The sequence below is a fragment of the Gavia stellata genome, chromosome 22 (assembly GCF_030936135.1).
Source record: "Gavia stellata isolate bGavSte3 chromosome 22, bGavSte3.hap2, whole genome shotgun sequence".
Classification (NCBI taxonomy): domain Eukaryota; kingdom Metazoa; phylum Chordata; class Aves; order Gaviiformes; family Gaviidae; genus Gavia; species Gavia stellata.
The window spans coordinates 8,847,233-8,862,808 of NC_082615.1; the positions used below are offsets into that span (position 1 = coordinate 8,847,233).

A 15,576-nucleotide genomic window follows, 5' to 3' on the forward strand; every position below is an offset into this window, starting at 1 on the left:
TTTTGTATCTATCTGTTGGTTCAATACCGGTGAATATAAATGATGCCGCTAGCAAGTATCATTGTAATGGGGCAACGAAGGAGAAATTGTTTAGAAAAATCTGTAGAATATGTTGGATGGTTTCTGTAGCTGGATTGCCAGAGATCAATGCAGCTTAGTGTTGGAGATGTAGATCTAAAATTCAAAGAAAAATTACAGTATATATTGCTGAGGGAAATCCTGAGCAAAGAAGCATATCTGAGCAGCGTTTTTCTCTGGTGTAGGCTGTTAATCCTGAAGGAGATCTAGGAAGGCAGTAGGATGGACCAAGGAGAGATGGGGACAGAAGGGAAGGGAAGGGAAAGAAGGGGCAATCCCAGTTTATTCCTGTCACCTGGCACAGACTCACCACAGTCTGTCTTTGGCTCAGTTCTCCAATGCTTAATTTGGGTTGTGCTGCTGGCAAGCTTTTTTCTCTGTATCTTGCAGTCAGAATCATTAACTACATTAAGAATTTGTTCGTTTTCCTGCTCTTTTAGCATTACTCACCGTGTACTTCTTCACAGCACCCGGGTAAATTTATTTGGCTGTTTTTCCCCCCTTCTAGGGCTGTTGACATCTTGCGAACAGCATCAGCATCTAATCACATGTCTCTGCTAGTTGCCAGAGATGAAGAAGCAAAGTAAGAGAAAAATAAAACATTGTTTTAACCTCAAAACTAATAAAAAGCTAACACTATATCTAAGGTTGGGTGGGTGGGCTTGCATGTATTTTTCTTTCAGATTAGTTTTAATTGCAAAATTGCACCACGTGTCACGTTTTTCTGTATAGTATTTGATACCAATTCATTCTGAGGCTATTTGCATCAATTAAAGTAGCAAGCTCAAGCCAATTTCAGTTTAATGAAGAGGATTGAAATGTTATGTTACCAGCTAATACCATTAAAAACAATATGCTGTGGTAATTTTTTAATACTTCTTAATAATAATGCTTAATAATAAAAAATAATAAAAAATGAAAAAATGAGGTATACGTTAGATCTGCAGTACCACAGAACTGTGTGATTTAAGCTGGTCTTGCCTTCTGAAAAAAGGCAGATTTAGTTATTGTTTCCCTCAGAAGTTTGCTTTTCAATCTTTAATGAGCTTGGAATTAGTTTGCATAAGTAGGTTAAACTGTTCACTGTGGCAGGTAGTCCAAAATATGTCCATTATAAGGACATTTATGTTAAATATTTCTTTAACCTTGTTGTCTAAAGTTAAGCATATAAACCAATATTGGCAGAGAATCATCAGAAATGCTAGAATCCAGGTCTGTATCCTCTTTTGACTTAAATCTCTGGAGGAAACAGCTGTTACATAACTATATTTGATAATCATTGCAAGGGTATCTGCTGTTATTTGCCTTTCCTGGGATGTTCCACTTACAGAGTAATCTCTCCATAAAGGAATTTTATCTAAATTCCTTTAGCCTTTCGTCCGATTTAAGCTTCCTTATTCTGCTCCTTTATTTTTTGTATTTGACAGACATTTAAATCACTCTGTAGCCTCTGATCTCTCCTTTTTTCAGACTGCCTAGATATATGTGAGGTTCACTCTTAATCTGCTTTTATCTAAAGCATACTGACCTAGTTCCTCTAAACTCCTTGAATAATTAAAATCCAACAGTCCTTTTACCGTTCTGGTGGTATGCCCAATGGCCTGTGCAGAATTTGCCACTACATCCAGTCCCTCGCTCAGACACCTGTGAATTAATTTCTTGTGACTGTACATTCCTGTGCTAAAAGATTATTTGATTTACACTCAACTGTGTGTGTATGTGTGTTCCCTGGGTGTAGTATTAGTTCAATACATTTTGTCATTTTTAAAAAAATAATGCATCCAGCAGATTTCAAAAACCCTCTGCAGTCACTGGAATTACTTGGGAATTACGTTCCCTGGCATCAGTTAACTTATGTTCTCTCTGTCTAATTCTATAATGTTAATTTGCTGATGTTTCTGGCTTGCATCATCGTAGATTATTTATATTTTTTTAATCTGTTATCACTGAAGTAATCATAGCTCAGATTATAAACATTTTTTTAAATTAGGTTGCATTCAGTATTAGATTAATAAGAGGTTTTGTTTTCTCTTTAATGCATGTAGTACAGGATGTACATCTTTGCCACTTTTTTTGCCAGTTTGTTGCAATATGATTGGTTTCTGCAAAGAACTTTTGCTTTTATTTTTTATTATTTTTTTCAGCAGTGCACCTGACCAAGAATTGCCCTTTATTTCATCTGTTTGGGCTTTTTAAAAAAAGACATTATAATGAAAAAGATAAGCAAAGCCCAAGCACATACAATATTTAATCTATACTAATATTTACCTCAGATGAAATAGACTGCAAATTTCTGAGAAAGCTAAATAGACGTTAAGAATTTGCATCTGTTTAGTCATTCTTGAATAATTAATAAATATTTCTTCTCTCATCTTTTTTGAGGTGCCATAGCTTTGTTTGCCAGTCTCTTCTGGGTTCTTGTTCAGTATAGTTGAACTAAAAACATTCTTTAAAAATATGAGTATGCTATAGGTATATTATCTGATTCCTTCTAATATAAATAACTTGTTCTGGACCTAAGTAATACCACTGTCTTATTATCCGTAGCTGACTTGAATTACAAGTTCTTAAAATTTTGAAATCCAGGGTAAAGAGAGGGTAATAATTAAGTTTGTCTACCAATAGTCCATTTCATTCATAGTCCATTGCTATTCCGTCGTTATCCTTCTGTATTACATGATCTTTTTCTCGCCTCTTCCGAACATTTGACAGGGCTTTCCTCTTTCAGCTGAGGTCAAGCTTCCTTCTCTGAGGAAGGGTAACCATTCAGTAGAAACAGTAGCAGGTTTCAAAGGGTGCACTTAAACTACTGCCAAATCCTGATGGAGAGGGTTTTTTATTGCCACAGGAAAGAATTTCTTGACCTGATGGATAAGTATGGCTCTCACAATGACACCAGCTCTGCAAGAAGTTCTCCAACACAACTATTAGCCGGTGAGAGATTGCTTTCTAGCCTGACATAACCCTGTAGGACTATAGTCATACTTCGGTGGAGTAGAAACTAGCACTTAAAATTCTTCTCATTTGGGGGAGGGTATTTTGGAGGAAGTGACTGAAAGTCAGGCAAAACACACATTTACTTAGACTTTAGTCTTTAACATTTAGTTTGTAGTCTAAACATGTAACTTGACTGGTTTGTGTGTCAGTTTCCCCAACACTTAAAATAAATATACTACCACCTACTTTCAGCAATTTTAATTAATGAATAATGTGAAAAGTATTTGGTATTTGTAGATTAAATGTACCATAAGAATTCAAAGTACTAATAAAAATTTGAGCTAGAATACCATAAATTCTAATCCTTCTGGAATTGTTGCCTAATGAGGATGCCTTTATACGGCATGAGTGATTATTCAGTTGAGATTATTTTTGCACCCAGTTTGAAATAAAAAGAAAAATCATCACTTGCTAGGTTTTAAAGTATTATTCCTGGAACCCTGCGTGGCTCACAATTCTTAGCTGTGTAGACTAAAGCTTTCTTTTGGTTATTTGATTGCTTATAGTTTGTCTGTTTTCTAATGTGAAGATAGTCCCAGTGAACATACAGGCGTTGAAACTTTGTGCTTTTTCCCAAATGTGTGTGTTATTTTTTTCTTTTTCATTGTCTCTTTTCTTCAAGCAAAATCTATAGACAGCCCTTCTTCTGGCTCATCCTCAAGGTCACAGAGTCCTCAGTTGCATCCAAAGGATAATATCACAACCATCAGCAGAAATAACTCTGTCCCAGCACCATCCCCAACGCTTGCAAAGTAATTTCTGAAACTGACTGTAACTCTTGTGTGAGCTGTAGAAAATGATGTATTTGCCTGCTCAGGACAATTTTGGTTTGAGCACTGTGTGTTCAACTTTTTCTTCTTTTTTCTTTTTTTTTCTTTTTTTTCTTTTTTTAAATCCTGTAAGTTATAACGCTGTTGATACTGCAAACGTTCGGTTTTAATAAGGTATTTTTCTCATTTGTTTATTGTTTACGTGGTAGAAGTAGGTTAATCAAATTGACTTTTGATCTTAGTGTCTCCTGATGAATTAATGCTTCTGGTTTATGTGTACCAAGGTACTACTTGGATATATATAGTAGAGAGGACCTTTTATTCTCGTGAAATAATATATCGGTTGTTTCTGTAATTGCCAGAAGTAACAACTGAAGTTGCTGATTTTGTAGTAAGTAGGCAGTGTAATGTGTGAACATTGAGATTAAATGTCCACTATTTCTCTTTGTTGCTGTAATAAATATTTGTCAAATCAGTAAGATAAAGATACTATGTCACTTCAGTCTTTATTGAGTAGCTAGTTCTGTGAAATAATTCTACCTTTCTTTTTTTCTTTCTCTTTGTAGGGATAGTGCATTTCAGATTATCTCTGTTTGCAAAGGAACAAGCCTAGGTTTGAATATTGTAGGAGGAATTAACAGAAATGAAGGGCCTTTGGTATATATTCAAGAAATTATCCCTGGTGGTGACTGTGATAAGGTAAAGACCTTTTTTTCCCCTCCCTCCCCCTTCAGTCCACGTTTATTTTTGCCTTCGTTTGGTACCTACTTCAGTATTTTTATATATACAGTTATATTTTAAATACAAATTTAGTTTCTGTTTCTGTGTGCTTTCTCTTTAAACAGAATTGTCTCATTGCACAATAGCATGGTTACATGGTAATGAAAATTATTCGTTAGTTCCTTTGAGGTAAATAAGGATTTTATCCCCCAATTTACATATGAGAAAGTAAGAAATCAACTTCTTTAAGAGGTTGCATGATGCAAGGTAAATCAGCACAGATGAGACAGAGCCACAGATTGCATCTCTTTCCCCCGCCCCCCCCTCCTTGGACATTCAAAAAATCATTTTTCCCTTGGACTTAATTTAGATGGATCCTTGCAGTTGGAAAGCATTGTGTAGGCAAATTAGAATAAAAAATATTCTGATAGTGCAGACTAATAAAATGTATGAATCAGTACTGATTACTGTTTTCATTTATGACAAATACAATATGTAAATCAGGAGGGTTTGTCAGTTTTAAAAAATAAATAACAGAACTGCCTGGTACAGGTACACAAAACTGTTTATCCAAGTGTCTCCTTTTGCATCCTAAGTTATTATGGTTATTTTGATGTGTAGATAACCAGGTTTTGCCTCTTGCCAAGCAAGAGAGTACGAGTTAATTTCATGAGCAATGAGTTTTGCCCCAAAACAGTCTATAACTATTTGTGACTGAACTTTTGTAGATTAAGGTTAATCGCAAAATGCCAAGATGGAAGGAAAAAATGCAATGTTTCTCCAGGACTTCTTTTAGTAGATAAGTGGTAATCATTCTTCTTTTGTTTTCTCCTATTTTGTTGTGGCTTCTAAAACTTTTTTCTCATTGTAAACATATAATTTAAAGCCTATCATACATAATTGACAGACTGAGTCTGAGACATTACTTTGCAGTGGGTGCTAATATTAGCAATATTAGAGGTAATTTCCCAATCTTGGTTGTCCTGTTTGAGAAACCTAAGTAGCAAGCATATTTAAAATCTCTGCCACATGAGGGCACCATTAAAATGGATATCTTTTAATAGGCTGGATGCAAGTGAAATAAAAGATTTACAACTTTTTTCTTTAGTCAAAACCAAAATGCTAAGTGACAAAAAATGTAGTAAAGTGCTATCATAGGTTTGAAATAACACAGCTAAAATTACGGTGTGTGAGTATTAAATATGTAAAATTATACTGGTCTTGAAAAGGTATTTTACTTATTTCCTGTGTTTCTTTTTCTGTACGCAGTTTGTTTTATATGGCCAGACTGATTCTGTGATTAATTTCTTAAGAGCTAAGAACACAGACATATTATGTGTAATTTAATGTTTGTTACATTAGACAAATATCATAACTAACTCTGTAACCATAGGTGAATTACATGAATTTTCAGTTAAATTGTTGAGGCTTCTTTTAGAATGTGAGTAAAGAAAGCTTTATCTTAGTGAGAAATCTAGCCTCGCATGTTTGGAGTCTTGTCTTACAGTCTCTGAGACAGCAATGTGATATGTTCCTGTGTTGGTAGAAAGTTTGCAATGAATTCAACAGAGGCACAAAGTTGACAATATCATTTGTATTGTTGTTTTGACTGGTGAATTCCTAATAGACTAATCGGGTTTTCTCATTAAGATTAATATAGCTAGTAAGTGCCTGAAGAGTCCCATGTATAGCCAAGAACATTTGATTCTAAAATACAAATTAATCCAGCTCACAACTGAATTAATTAGAGAAGAAGCTTCCTGTAGTCAGATGGGTTGGTACTCCTTGCTGGAAAAATTACTATCTGTGGTTTGTTTGTTTGGGTTTTTTTAACAGAAATACGCATCTGGGTCCAAATTTCTTCTTTACACAGTATCTGAAATCTGTTCTGTCTGATGAAGCTTTTATAATGACTGCTAGCGTGGTGATTAAATGATTGTTTGATCTGCTGTTTATTTCTGGAAGATTGTCAGGCAAAATATATAACCATTCTTGATATTTCTTGTTTTAATAGATCCAGAGGAATATGTTAAAGTGCTGTGATTATACCGTTCTTTCTGTAGTGTAAGCAATTAATACAAAATTGATGGGTTTGGTTTTTTATTTGTTATGTTAGGATGGACGATTGAAGCCTGGAGATCAACTTGTATCCATAAACAAAGAGTCAATGATTGGTGTCTCCTATGAAGAGGCAAAAAGTATAATCAACAGAGCAAAGACGAGGTATCTGTTACTGTCAAACAGCTACCCCTCCAAAATGGTTTATTATACAGTATTTATGATCAGATTGTGAAATGCCTTGTCATGTGTACTTAGAGGAAAAGCAAGGGATATTAATTTGTTTGAAATATTCAATTGCAGTATTATTTCTTAGGAAAAGACTCAAATGCACGGTTTAGACCTGTAAAATTATGGTACTTTCATTCCTTTCAAAAGAAAAAAAAAACCCAAACCCACACTATTTGCTTTTTTTAATGATGGGGAATAGAACATCCTTTTAGAAAAATAAAGAAATAAAATCACACACAGTCTTTGGGAAAATGTAATTTTTGCAAAAGTGGCATATAATCTTATGAGCAGTATAGTATACAATATGTTGAAACTTTTTTAATTTTAATTTTAGGTTTGAAAATTTTTGGGAGATAGCTTTTATTAGACAAAAAAATATTCCCAGTTATTCAGAGAATCTGCAACGTCCTTCCAGTCTCTTAACGTCCTCTGTAGCATATGGAGAGCAACAGGCTGCAGTACTTAGTCCTCTTGCATCTTCTAATGGGAAGCTTGTTTCAATGTTCACTCCAAATGCTGTGAGTATCCTTATTACTCCTCTTAGTATAAAGTGAGCAAATGGTTGTTTTTCCTAGTTTTATTGAAATTTCAGTATAGGGCTATTTTAATTCTGTTTCCATTCTAGTAAGAAAATGACTGGCTCTTTTCCTGCACAGTATTAATTCTTTGGAATATCAAGACTTTTCCAGAATACATGTTGTGTAACAGTAGAATAAACCACACTGATGAGAGGAGTAAGGGTATTAGTTGACTTGTGGTAAGAAAACAAATAAAATAAAATAAGCGTTAACTGTGTTCTTAGATACAAAGTTCTTCTTACTGTTTCTCTAGGGAGTAAAGTTTCAGAATCAGATATATATAGTTATGTATTTCATAGATAAAGTACTCTCTGATTACTACATATGTGTGAGTACAGTACAATCTCACAAGTTACACTTCCTCCATGATGATGAGATTTTTGCTTAAAAATCAGAGTCCTAGAAGAGTGTGGTATTTTCCTCCTTTCTTTCAGCTAAGCAACGATTGTTGTTTTAATTCATAAAGCTCACCATTAGTGTAATGTTGACCATAAGAAAGCAGATTTTAAAGCTACGCTATTATCTCCATTTAAAAAAAAAAACATTTTCCATTTATGGCATTTTTAAAACTAAGTAAAGTACTGTCTTTGAGCAAGGAAGAAAAAAAAAGTACCACGTCAAACACAAAGTCAAAACAGGTGATTCTCAATTGTTCTTATGTTTGTACTTAAAATTGTTGCCCATTTGTCTTTCCTATTGGAGATATAAACATCGAAACAGGTTGCCTTGAGAGGCTGTGCTATCTTAATCTGTGAAGACATTAAAAACCTAACTAAGGTTTTGATAAGGCCCTGATCTAAGTTTTTTGAATGGCATTCCTTGTCACCACCACCACCATACATGCCTTCCATTTTCTCCTAGGGTTGTTTTGATCTATCCAGTCCTGTTTCTCCCACCGGGTCTTCCTTTCTCTCCCTCTGTTTTACATTAGTGTGTATTTCCAGTTTGGCTTGTGATCTGCTTTAGAAATGGTACTTCATGACTTTTGATTTTCTTTCATAGATGGAAACTGGAGACAAGATGGGAGAGCAATCTCCAATTACTTCTCTAGACAGCAGTCTTACTGATGTGTCTGCCACGGGTAAATGCTGATTTAATTCCCTGCCACCCTTATTTTTCTTCAGTAACTGCCATACAGAAAATAGTACATAGTGAGACTCGATGGCCTTTAAAAAAAGGAATATTGCACTATTTTTGTAGTACTAAATAAAGGACTGAGGTCAAGGGATTGTTTAGTAGCTTCTGTCAAATATAATTTACATTGTCTTTAACAAACAGCTGAAACCAAAAAAAATGAGTGATCACAACATTTGCTATACAGCAGTAATGATAACAGACTCAGTAGAAACCAGATAATGAAGACTCACATACAGATCAAGATGAGGTTGCCATAGAAACTGTGCTTTCTTGATTTGATGAAATTCTGTGGAGGTATACTGCTTGCACATTTTTTTTTAAATCAGGGCAGCATATTGGGAGGATAGAAATAACATGCAGACCTCTAACAGCTTTTCAGTTAATAACAAATAGAATAAATATGTGTCTATTTATGTTTGAGAGTCATGACATTTAAACAAAGACAATAGTCACTTTGATTGTATCTCTAAATATATATTTTGAAAACAATACTAAAGAAGAATAGAGGTTGTAGAATTTGGTCTCAACCAAATCTGAACTGAACAATTGTAATTCCTTTGGGAAACAAATATGCATTGTATTTACAAACAGTGAAAATGCAGTAGTCTGACATAATCATGGGAGTCTCAGCTGGCACAGTAATATAACCAATTCTGGTTTGTATTTCTATATGAAGACCTGAACTATATTCTTTTTCTTCAGGCGGTAGTAAGTAAGCATAACCTGTGCTTCTCAACTTGATATCTAATATACTGAGAAGAGGAAGGACAAACATACAGGATCGGATTCATTCTAGATGTCGCGCCACTGATGTTATTTTAATTGTACCTGCATTTAATATGGCCCATATTAGGTATCCTAATTTTAAATGAAGCAGTCTCCATATTGTAAATCTGACCGGTTGGCTTCCTTCCTTGAAGGGTGAGCTGACCGAATGTGAGCTTTTGAAACTGGAAAGGTTGTAGTATTGAATACACCTGGAGTTTAATGATCACATGTTTTTTTCATACTGAGCATGAAAAACACCACATCTAAGTCAGAGGAACAAGACAAAAAGCTGTTTCTGAATATATTCTGAGTATAAGACTCTTGGTTAATATAATGCAGTACACGGGAGCTTCATTGTTGCTTAAAGATACCAAGAAGGCCACAGTTTCTTAATGTATCTGAATAACATAGCTAGTAGAGTGGAAAGCAGAAATACTTGCAGCTCCAGTTTGTACTGTTTCTTGTCATTTTTCATTTTAGTCTTATTTAATAGCACATCCTTAGTCAAAGCTGCCAGTTCTCTCATACTGCCCTTTTTCAAGGATAACCTTGAATAGTTAAAGTAGCTCTTAGATTATTTCTTTTTAAATGCTGTAAGAAAAATCAGCATAATTTTGAGAAATTCATGCACAAACTCATACACAAGGTTTTTTCATTCTGAGTTGAGAGGAAGTGTGCCAATTCAGCTGAGGTTCTAGCCCACTGTCTTCAGAATTTAATATAGCATGTGAGAGGTGTTAGTGTCAGAGATTGTCAAGATGTTTTGGTTTATGCTTTTTGGCATACAAAGAGAATGTAAATTACTTTGAGCTTGGAAACAGATATTCTGTGAAACTGGAGGAAAAAAAAAAAGAATTCTATGCAATTCCTTCTGTTCCTTTAGAGAGAATCTCAAACTGCAAGATCCTTTAGTTTTCAAATGCTGGGTTTGGTGTCAGTACCTCTCTAGTCCATTAATGAAACAACGAATTAAGATCTAAATTATATTTATAAATAATGAACACAAACAAGTATTCCATTTTCTTCTGCAAAAACCAAGTCAATTAATTTGTTCTATTTATGTATATCTAAGATCCAAAGAAATTGATAGTTAACTGCTCCTTTTGCCTACTGTCTGTGATCAAAGGCTTCCAAAGGTTGCTGCTTCTTGTGTTGTATCCACAGGTGTGTCTGAAACATGACAAAGCTGTGACTGCATTTCTCGAGTTCCATTGAAACTAAGCATGCACACCAAAAAAAAAAAAAAGCAATTATTCTGAAATTCTGCATATGGACTGCTTAGTATTGCTAGCTTCTTTTCCTTTCCTCAGCTTAATCACCTGTGTGTGCTGGAAATAAAATAGATGTACCATAAGTTATTCATGCAGCTAGCTAAAATTCTGCAAATTTGTTGTATTTCTGTCTATAAGGACTGGAGAGGAGGGGATGATGGCTTAATGGATGGTAGTTCTTGGAAAAGGGTTTCTCCCCAGGAAAAAAATACTGAGGATGCTGCTGGCATTCAGTCTGAGCTACCTCCACACAGCCCTTAGTTGGCAACAGGTCATTCCCTCTCTTTCCACAGTGTTTTCTAGATCACTAGATATGCTTTTGGGACCTGTTGATTATGCTGAGGATTTGTCTTGAAGGTCTTTCTCAGAATTCACAAGTGTGTTTTCTCTTCCATTTCCAGAGTAACTGTATCTCTGAGAGAAGAGAAAATACCACAAGTAAAAGCCATATGCTTGCCGAATCGCTCAAAGCTATCCCTGGTTTCTTTCTGCTAATTTGCTACTTGTCACTTTTTGATGTGAAAAAATAGTTTAAGTGATTGATACCCATAATATTTGTTTATTACAATTATGTCCTTTAAAAAAAAAAGTCCATCTAAATATTAACATTTTTTTGTGGCAAGTGGGTATTTAGCTGGCATCCATTTGATGTGCAGAGCTTCAGAACAAATTTTTCAAAGCGGTAGTTAAAACTGTATCATTATTTAATTTTAATGTTTTTTTCCTTAGTTATTGTCCCCAGCCAGAATGATGATTATGAGCTGCAAGGAAGGAACTCTACTGTTCGTCTCAAAGCAGAAAAGCTGGAAAGGGTAAATACTTACAATCTTTTGAGTTTTCCTTTCTCCCCCTTCATGATGCATGTAAAACATCTGGAGCATATTTCTAGGTTGACAAACTTTAAGGTATACACCAGATCTTCTATTTGGATAGTTCTTTCAGGTTGCAGGCCAATATTTCATTTTATATATTGGGCAAATTACTGTTTTTGTTAATCTAATTACTGATTAACTCTGCTGGGAATCTGAATATCCCTCAGGATTTTTAAGGCAGTTATCAAGGACAAAGGGTTTTGCTTATTACACTCATCTGTATTCAAGGTTTAATAATATCTAAACATCTCTCAATTAGAAGGAAAAGTCACAGAGCGTCTCTGGAATAAAAGTGTTGTCAGTGAGAGTGTACTATGATACAAAGGCTCTTTGAAGTATAGCTCTTTAATTACTCCCCCATGTCCCTGCAGTCATTATCCCTAGTCCTTTCTTTTTTTTTTCTCCAAAATAAGTTTTCTCCTTCCAGGCATTGAATTATCTTGGGATTCAGCCCACAGATGAACAGCAGCAAGCCCTAAGGCAGCAACTTCAGAAAGATTCTAAAGGAACAGTGTCTTTTGGAGGTAATAATTTGTTAATTACTGTGGAAAATAATGAAATGTAGGAATACAGAAATGATAGATAATAACCATTAATATATTTTCTGTCAGTATTGGGTTGCTACTGCAAATAAAATGATACTTTGAGGCAAGAACATTATTCTGCTGTATAAAAATAAGCTTGGAATTCTGAAACTAAGTAACAGGGAAGCAAATCTCAAATTTATTTAATTAAGAGCAACCTTGAGAAAGTTTTGATTTTGTGCTCACAAATTCCTAAATTTTTGCCTTAACAGTAGGGTACTGTAATTGTTCCAAAAATTTCTTGGGAGAGTATTGATGGTTAAAGAGACTCTAGAAGCAACTAAACTGTTGGATTATTTAACTTGTTTAATTTGTGAGAAGCAAGAACATTTCAACTATTGCATATAGAAAGAGATTTGCATGGAGGCCATCGTGATTCTTCTTCTAGCTAAACCTAATTCTGAGGGGAATGAGTTGCTTCTGTTGGTTATGGCAATTTTGGTAGGTGACACTAACAATTTAAGAATATGTCTCATAAGCTGAGAGACATACGATAGTTCTGATGCTAAAACTGATGGAAATTTCGCTTTTCCTAAAGTTTATGAAAAACAGCATCAAACACTAGTATATGAAAAATAATTTCTTGTACTTAACCATCCAAAAAGACACTGGATTTTCAAGTAACAAGAAAGATCCTGGATCTTCCGTCAGATTTTATATGGTGTAAACAAACTGACCTTTGTATTTCCACTTTTCTGTCATATTGTAGCAGAATTTTTCTTTACACATTCTAAATGAATGGGTAATCCAAGCCATGTTGATTGAGAATGCTGTAATGTTTGTATTTAAAACTTCCAACTTGGTCAACATCAATTTTACCAGGTCTCTATCAGGGGTTTAAAGGACCTGCAAAGGAAACTATGAACTGTGAGCTAGCACGAAATTTTTCCTTTTTCCTGCAGAGACACTATAGTAAGGTCAATTCATTGGGAAGGGCAGGTGTAGAACAGGCGTGCAGATGTCTTTTAATTTTTCACAGGGGTCTGCCAAACGTAGAGCATCTCTAACCAGGTACTTTGAAGTAAACATGTTTTCTTTTCTCCTTCACAACTTGATTCAGGGATATTTCATCCCAAGACCTGTTCTGAACATTTTTATTCTTATTCTTACCAGCTTTACCAAATGTTTCTGTTCAGAGATGTGTCTGATTTTCATATTTTCCTGTAGAAAGCTTATGGAGGGCAGACACTGCATTTATAGAAGAGTAGCCATACATTGTGATATTAGTAGTTGTGTTGCATCTAGTGATACTGCTACTAAACTGAACTTGTGGACTACAGCAACAAAATCTAACCTGTCTTTAGATTTCGTTGACGTTTCAAGGAATCTGTTCTCTATGCAATTGAATGCAACAGATGATGCCCCAAAATCTGTAACAGTTGGAGTCAATGAAATTGCCAGCTTACTGGACTCACAGGTAAAATATGTGCCTGTACAGTGTTCAGCTGTTGGGAGGAGGTTGTTGAAGAACTTATTATATGTAAGATTACTCCAAATCTTGGGCAGATGTTTAGAACAGCTCCATATCATTATATTCTTTAAGATAACCTGGTTTCTGTGAAGATATTTAAAGCAACCTACTTTGCAGAAAGCAATTCACATAATTATGTTGTGATTTATTGTAAGTATGGACAACAGTGATTTACTGAGGTTTCTTAATGGAATACATATTGCTACTACCTGTGTGAGTGATAAACAATTACTGGGCCCAGTGATTTGAACTCCTGCTACAGTGAAAATCACTTTATTCTAGAGGTGACGTTAAGAAAGAGCATTTGAAGCATAGGAATACCAAAATAAAACCATGTATTTAAAATATTGAAGAAAACAGGGGCTATTAGTGTTGTATTCTTGGTAGTTTAAAAAATATTTTTATTAATTCTTTTAAACAGGAAAAATAATTGTTCCTTTGAAAGAGAAGTTGATCGGAATTTCCTTAAACATTTTTAGTATTTTCAGAGCTTTAAGTTATTTTAAAATTAGGATTATTCTCTCATTTTATTAACAAGACCTTTTAAGATAAATGTTAAAGATTATGGAAGATACAGTTAGCAATACATTCTAATCTTACGTATTTAAATATGCACAGTTCGTAACCTGTGATTCTTTGGAGGATGACATGGAAAGACTTAAGAAAGAAAGAAATGAAGCTTTAAAAGAAATGAGTAAATTAAAGGTAATACTTAATTTTTATTTACTTTAAATTATTCAAGAGACTAATTTCTTTTTGAGTGTATATAGCAATTTACTGTTTTTCTTTTGAATTTTATGTGCAATTTTTGATGAATAGGTGAAAAGGCAGAGCAAACAGTCCTAATTATGTTTGAAGATTGTATGCTTACAATGTATTTCTGGACACAGTGAATTTTATTTGTTATAATGAATACTACTGCATGTTTTAATCCGATTCACAGAGAAATGAGACTAAGCAGACATTTCACAAAAGTGAATTTGGAGAAGTGACTGATTTGCATAGCAATTTTATTTAGAAATGTGTGATCCTAGTAACGGCACTGTCTGAGCATATGCTAATACTTTTGAAAGAAGTCAGAACTGGAGGATAAATTAATCTGTTTTCAAAATGTAATACATGTTTTCACAGACATTGCAAAATACATAAGACCTAAAGCAACAAATATAGTTATTGTTTCTGAATACCCTGGGTTACAACCACAGTCCTATGCTCCTGAATTTCTTTTTTGACAACCCAAAAGATAAAAAAATTCTGGTTCTGTATTCCATGTACCTAATTCTTGTTTTTGGACAGGACTGGAAAATTGATCCCAGGATACAGGCAATTCTACAAATTGCCCCCTGGTCCAAAAATAGTCTTTCTTGCTATAGATTACAAAAACATTGGGTTGACATGCCCAAAGATCTGTTTTTCATTCTATGCACAAAGATTGTTATTCTGAAAACTCTATACTGAAATGAAAGAACCCAATTTACATCGAACATTGAAGTAGTGAATACGTACTGTGAGTCCCTAAACTGCTGATGTCAAAAACTGGCAACAGTCAGTCTATAATTACTTTATTTCTTATACTTTTCCATTAACAATCTACAGTAAAATACTTGATACTGAGTGAGAAATACCTTTGGTCTGACTCAGTATGAGAATTTTTATGCTTTTATAGCACTTTTTTTAAAAAAAAAAAAAACTTCGTTAGAACTTTTAACCTTCTGAAAGTGGTGGACCTACAGGCTTCTGGTATAGGTAGGTGAGTGAAAGAATGGTCAAACGTACAATCTTGAAGATAACTTGATATGAATATTAGGTTGTACAGCAATCTGTTAAAGCCAGAAAAATGTCTTTATTCTTTTCATTTGTTAGTTGGCTAGACTTAAAGTGTGTGTTTCACTTATGTCACAGAAGTGTTCAGTAAATAATCCTCAGATGCTCAAGAAACTTAAACAGTATCAATGAACTCCTGAAAAACTTTCAGAGATTAAAATATGTTTTTTTCACAGGTTTTATAAAAGCTGTTGGTTATTTATTATTTCTACCAGAA

General features: G+C 34.3%; 1 protein-coding gene across 1 annotated transcript in view; it reads left to right on the forward strand.

Moving 5' to 3' along the window:
- STXBP4 (syntaxin binding protein 4) overlaps positions 1 to 15,576 on the forward strand; it is a 66,675-nt gene that overhangs the window by 5,137 nt on the left and 45,962 nt on the right. Inside the window, exons 5-15 of the mRNA XM_059828123.1 lie at positions 587 to 661; positions 2,927 to 3,012; positions 3,698 to 3,827; positions 4,412 to 4,544; positions 6,682 to 6,788; positions 7,189 to 7,372; positions 8,435 to 8,513; positions 11,338 to 11,420; positions 11,908 to 12,004; positions 13,369 to 13,481; positions 14,154 to 14,240. Coding sequence (XP_059684106.1) covers positions 587 to 661; positions 2,927 to 3,012; positions 3,698 to 3,827; positions 4,412 to 4,544; positions 6,682 to 6,788; positions 7,189 to 7,372; positions 8,435 to 8,513; positions 11,338 to 11,420; positions 11,908 to 12,004; positions 13,369 to 13,481; positions 14,154 to 14,240 — 1,174 coding nt within the window. The remainder of the gene's footprint in view (positions 1 to 586; positions 662 to 2,926; positions 3,013 to 3,697; positions 3,828 to 4,411; positions 4,545 to 6,681; positions 6,789 to 7,188; positions 7,373 to 8,434; positions 8,514 to 11,337; positions 11,421 to 11,907; positions 12,005 to 13,368; positions 13,482 to 14,153; positions 14,241 to 15,576) is intronic.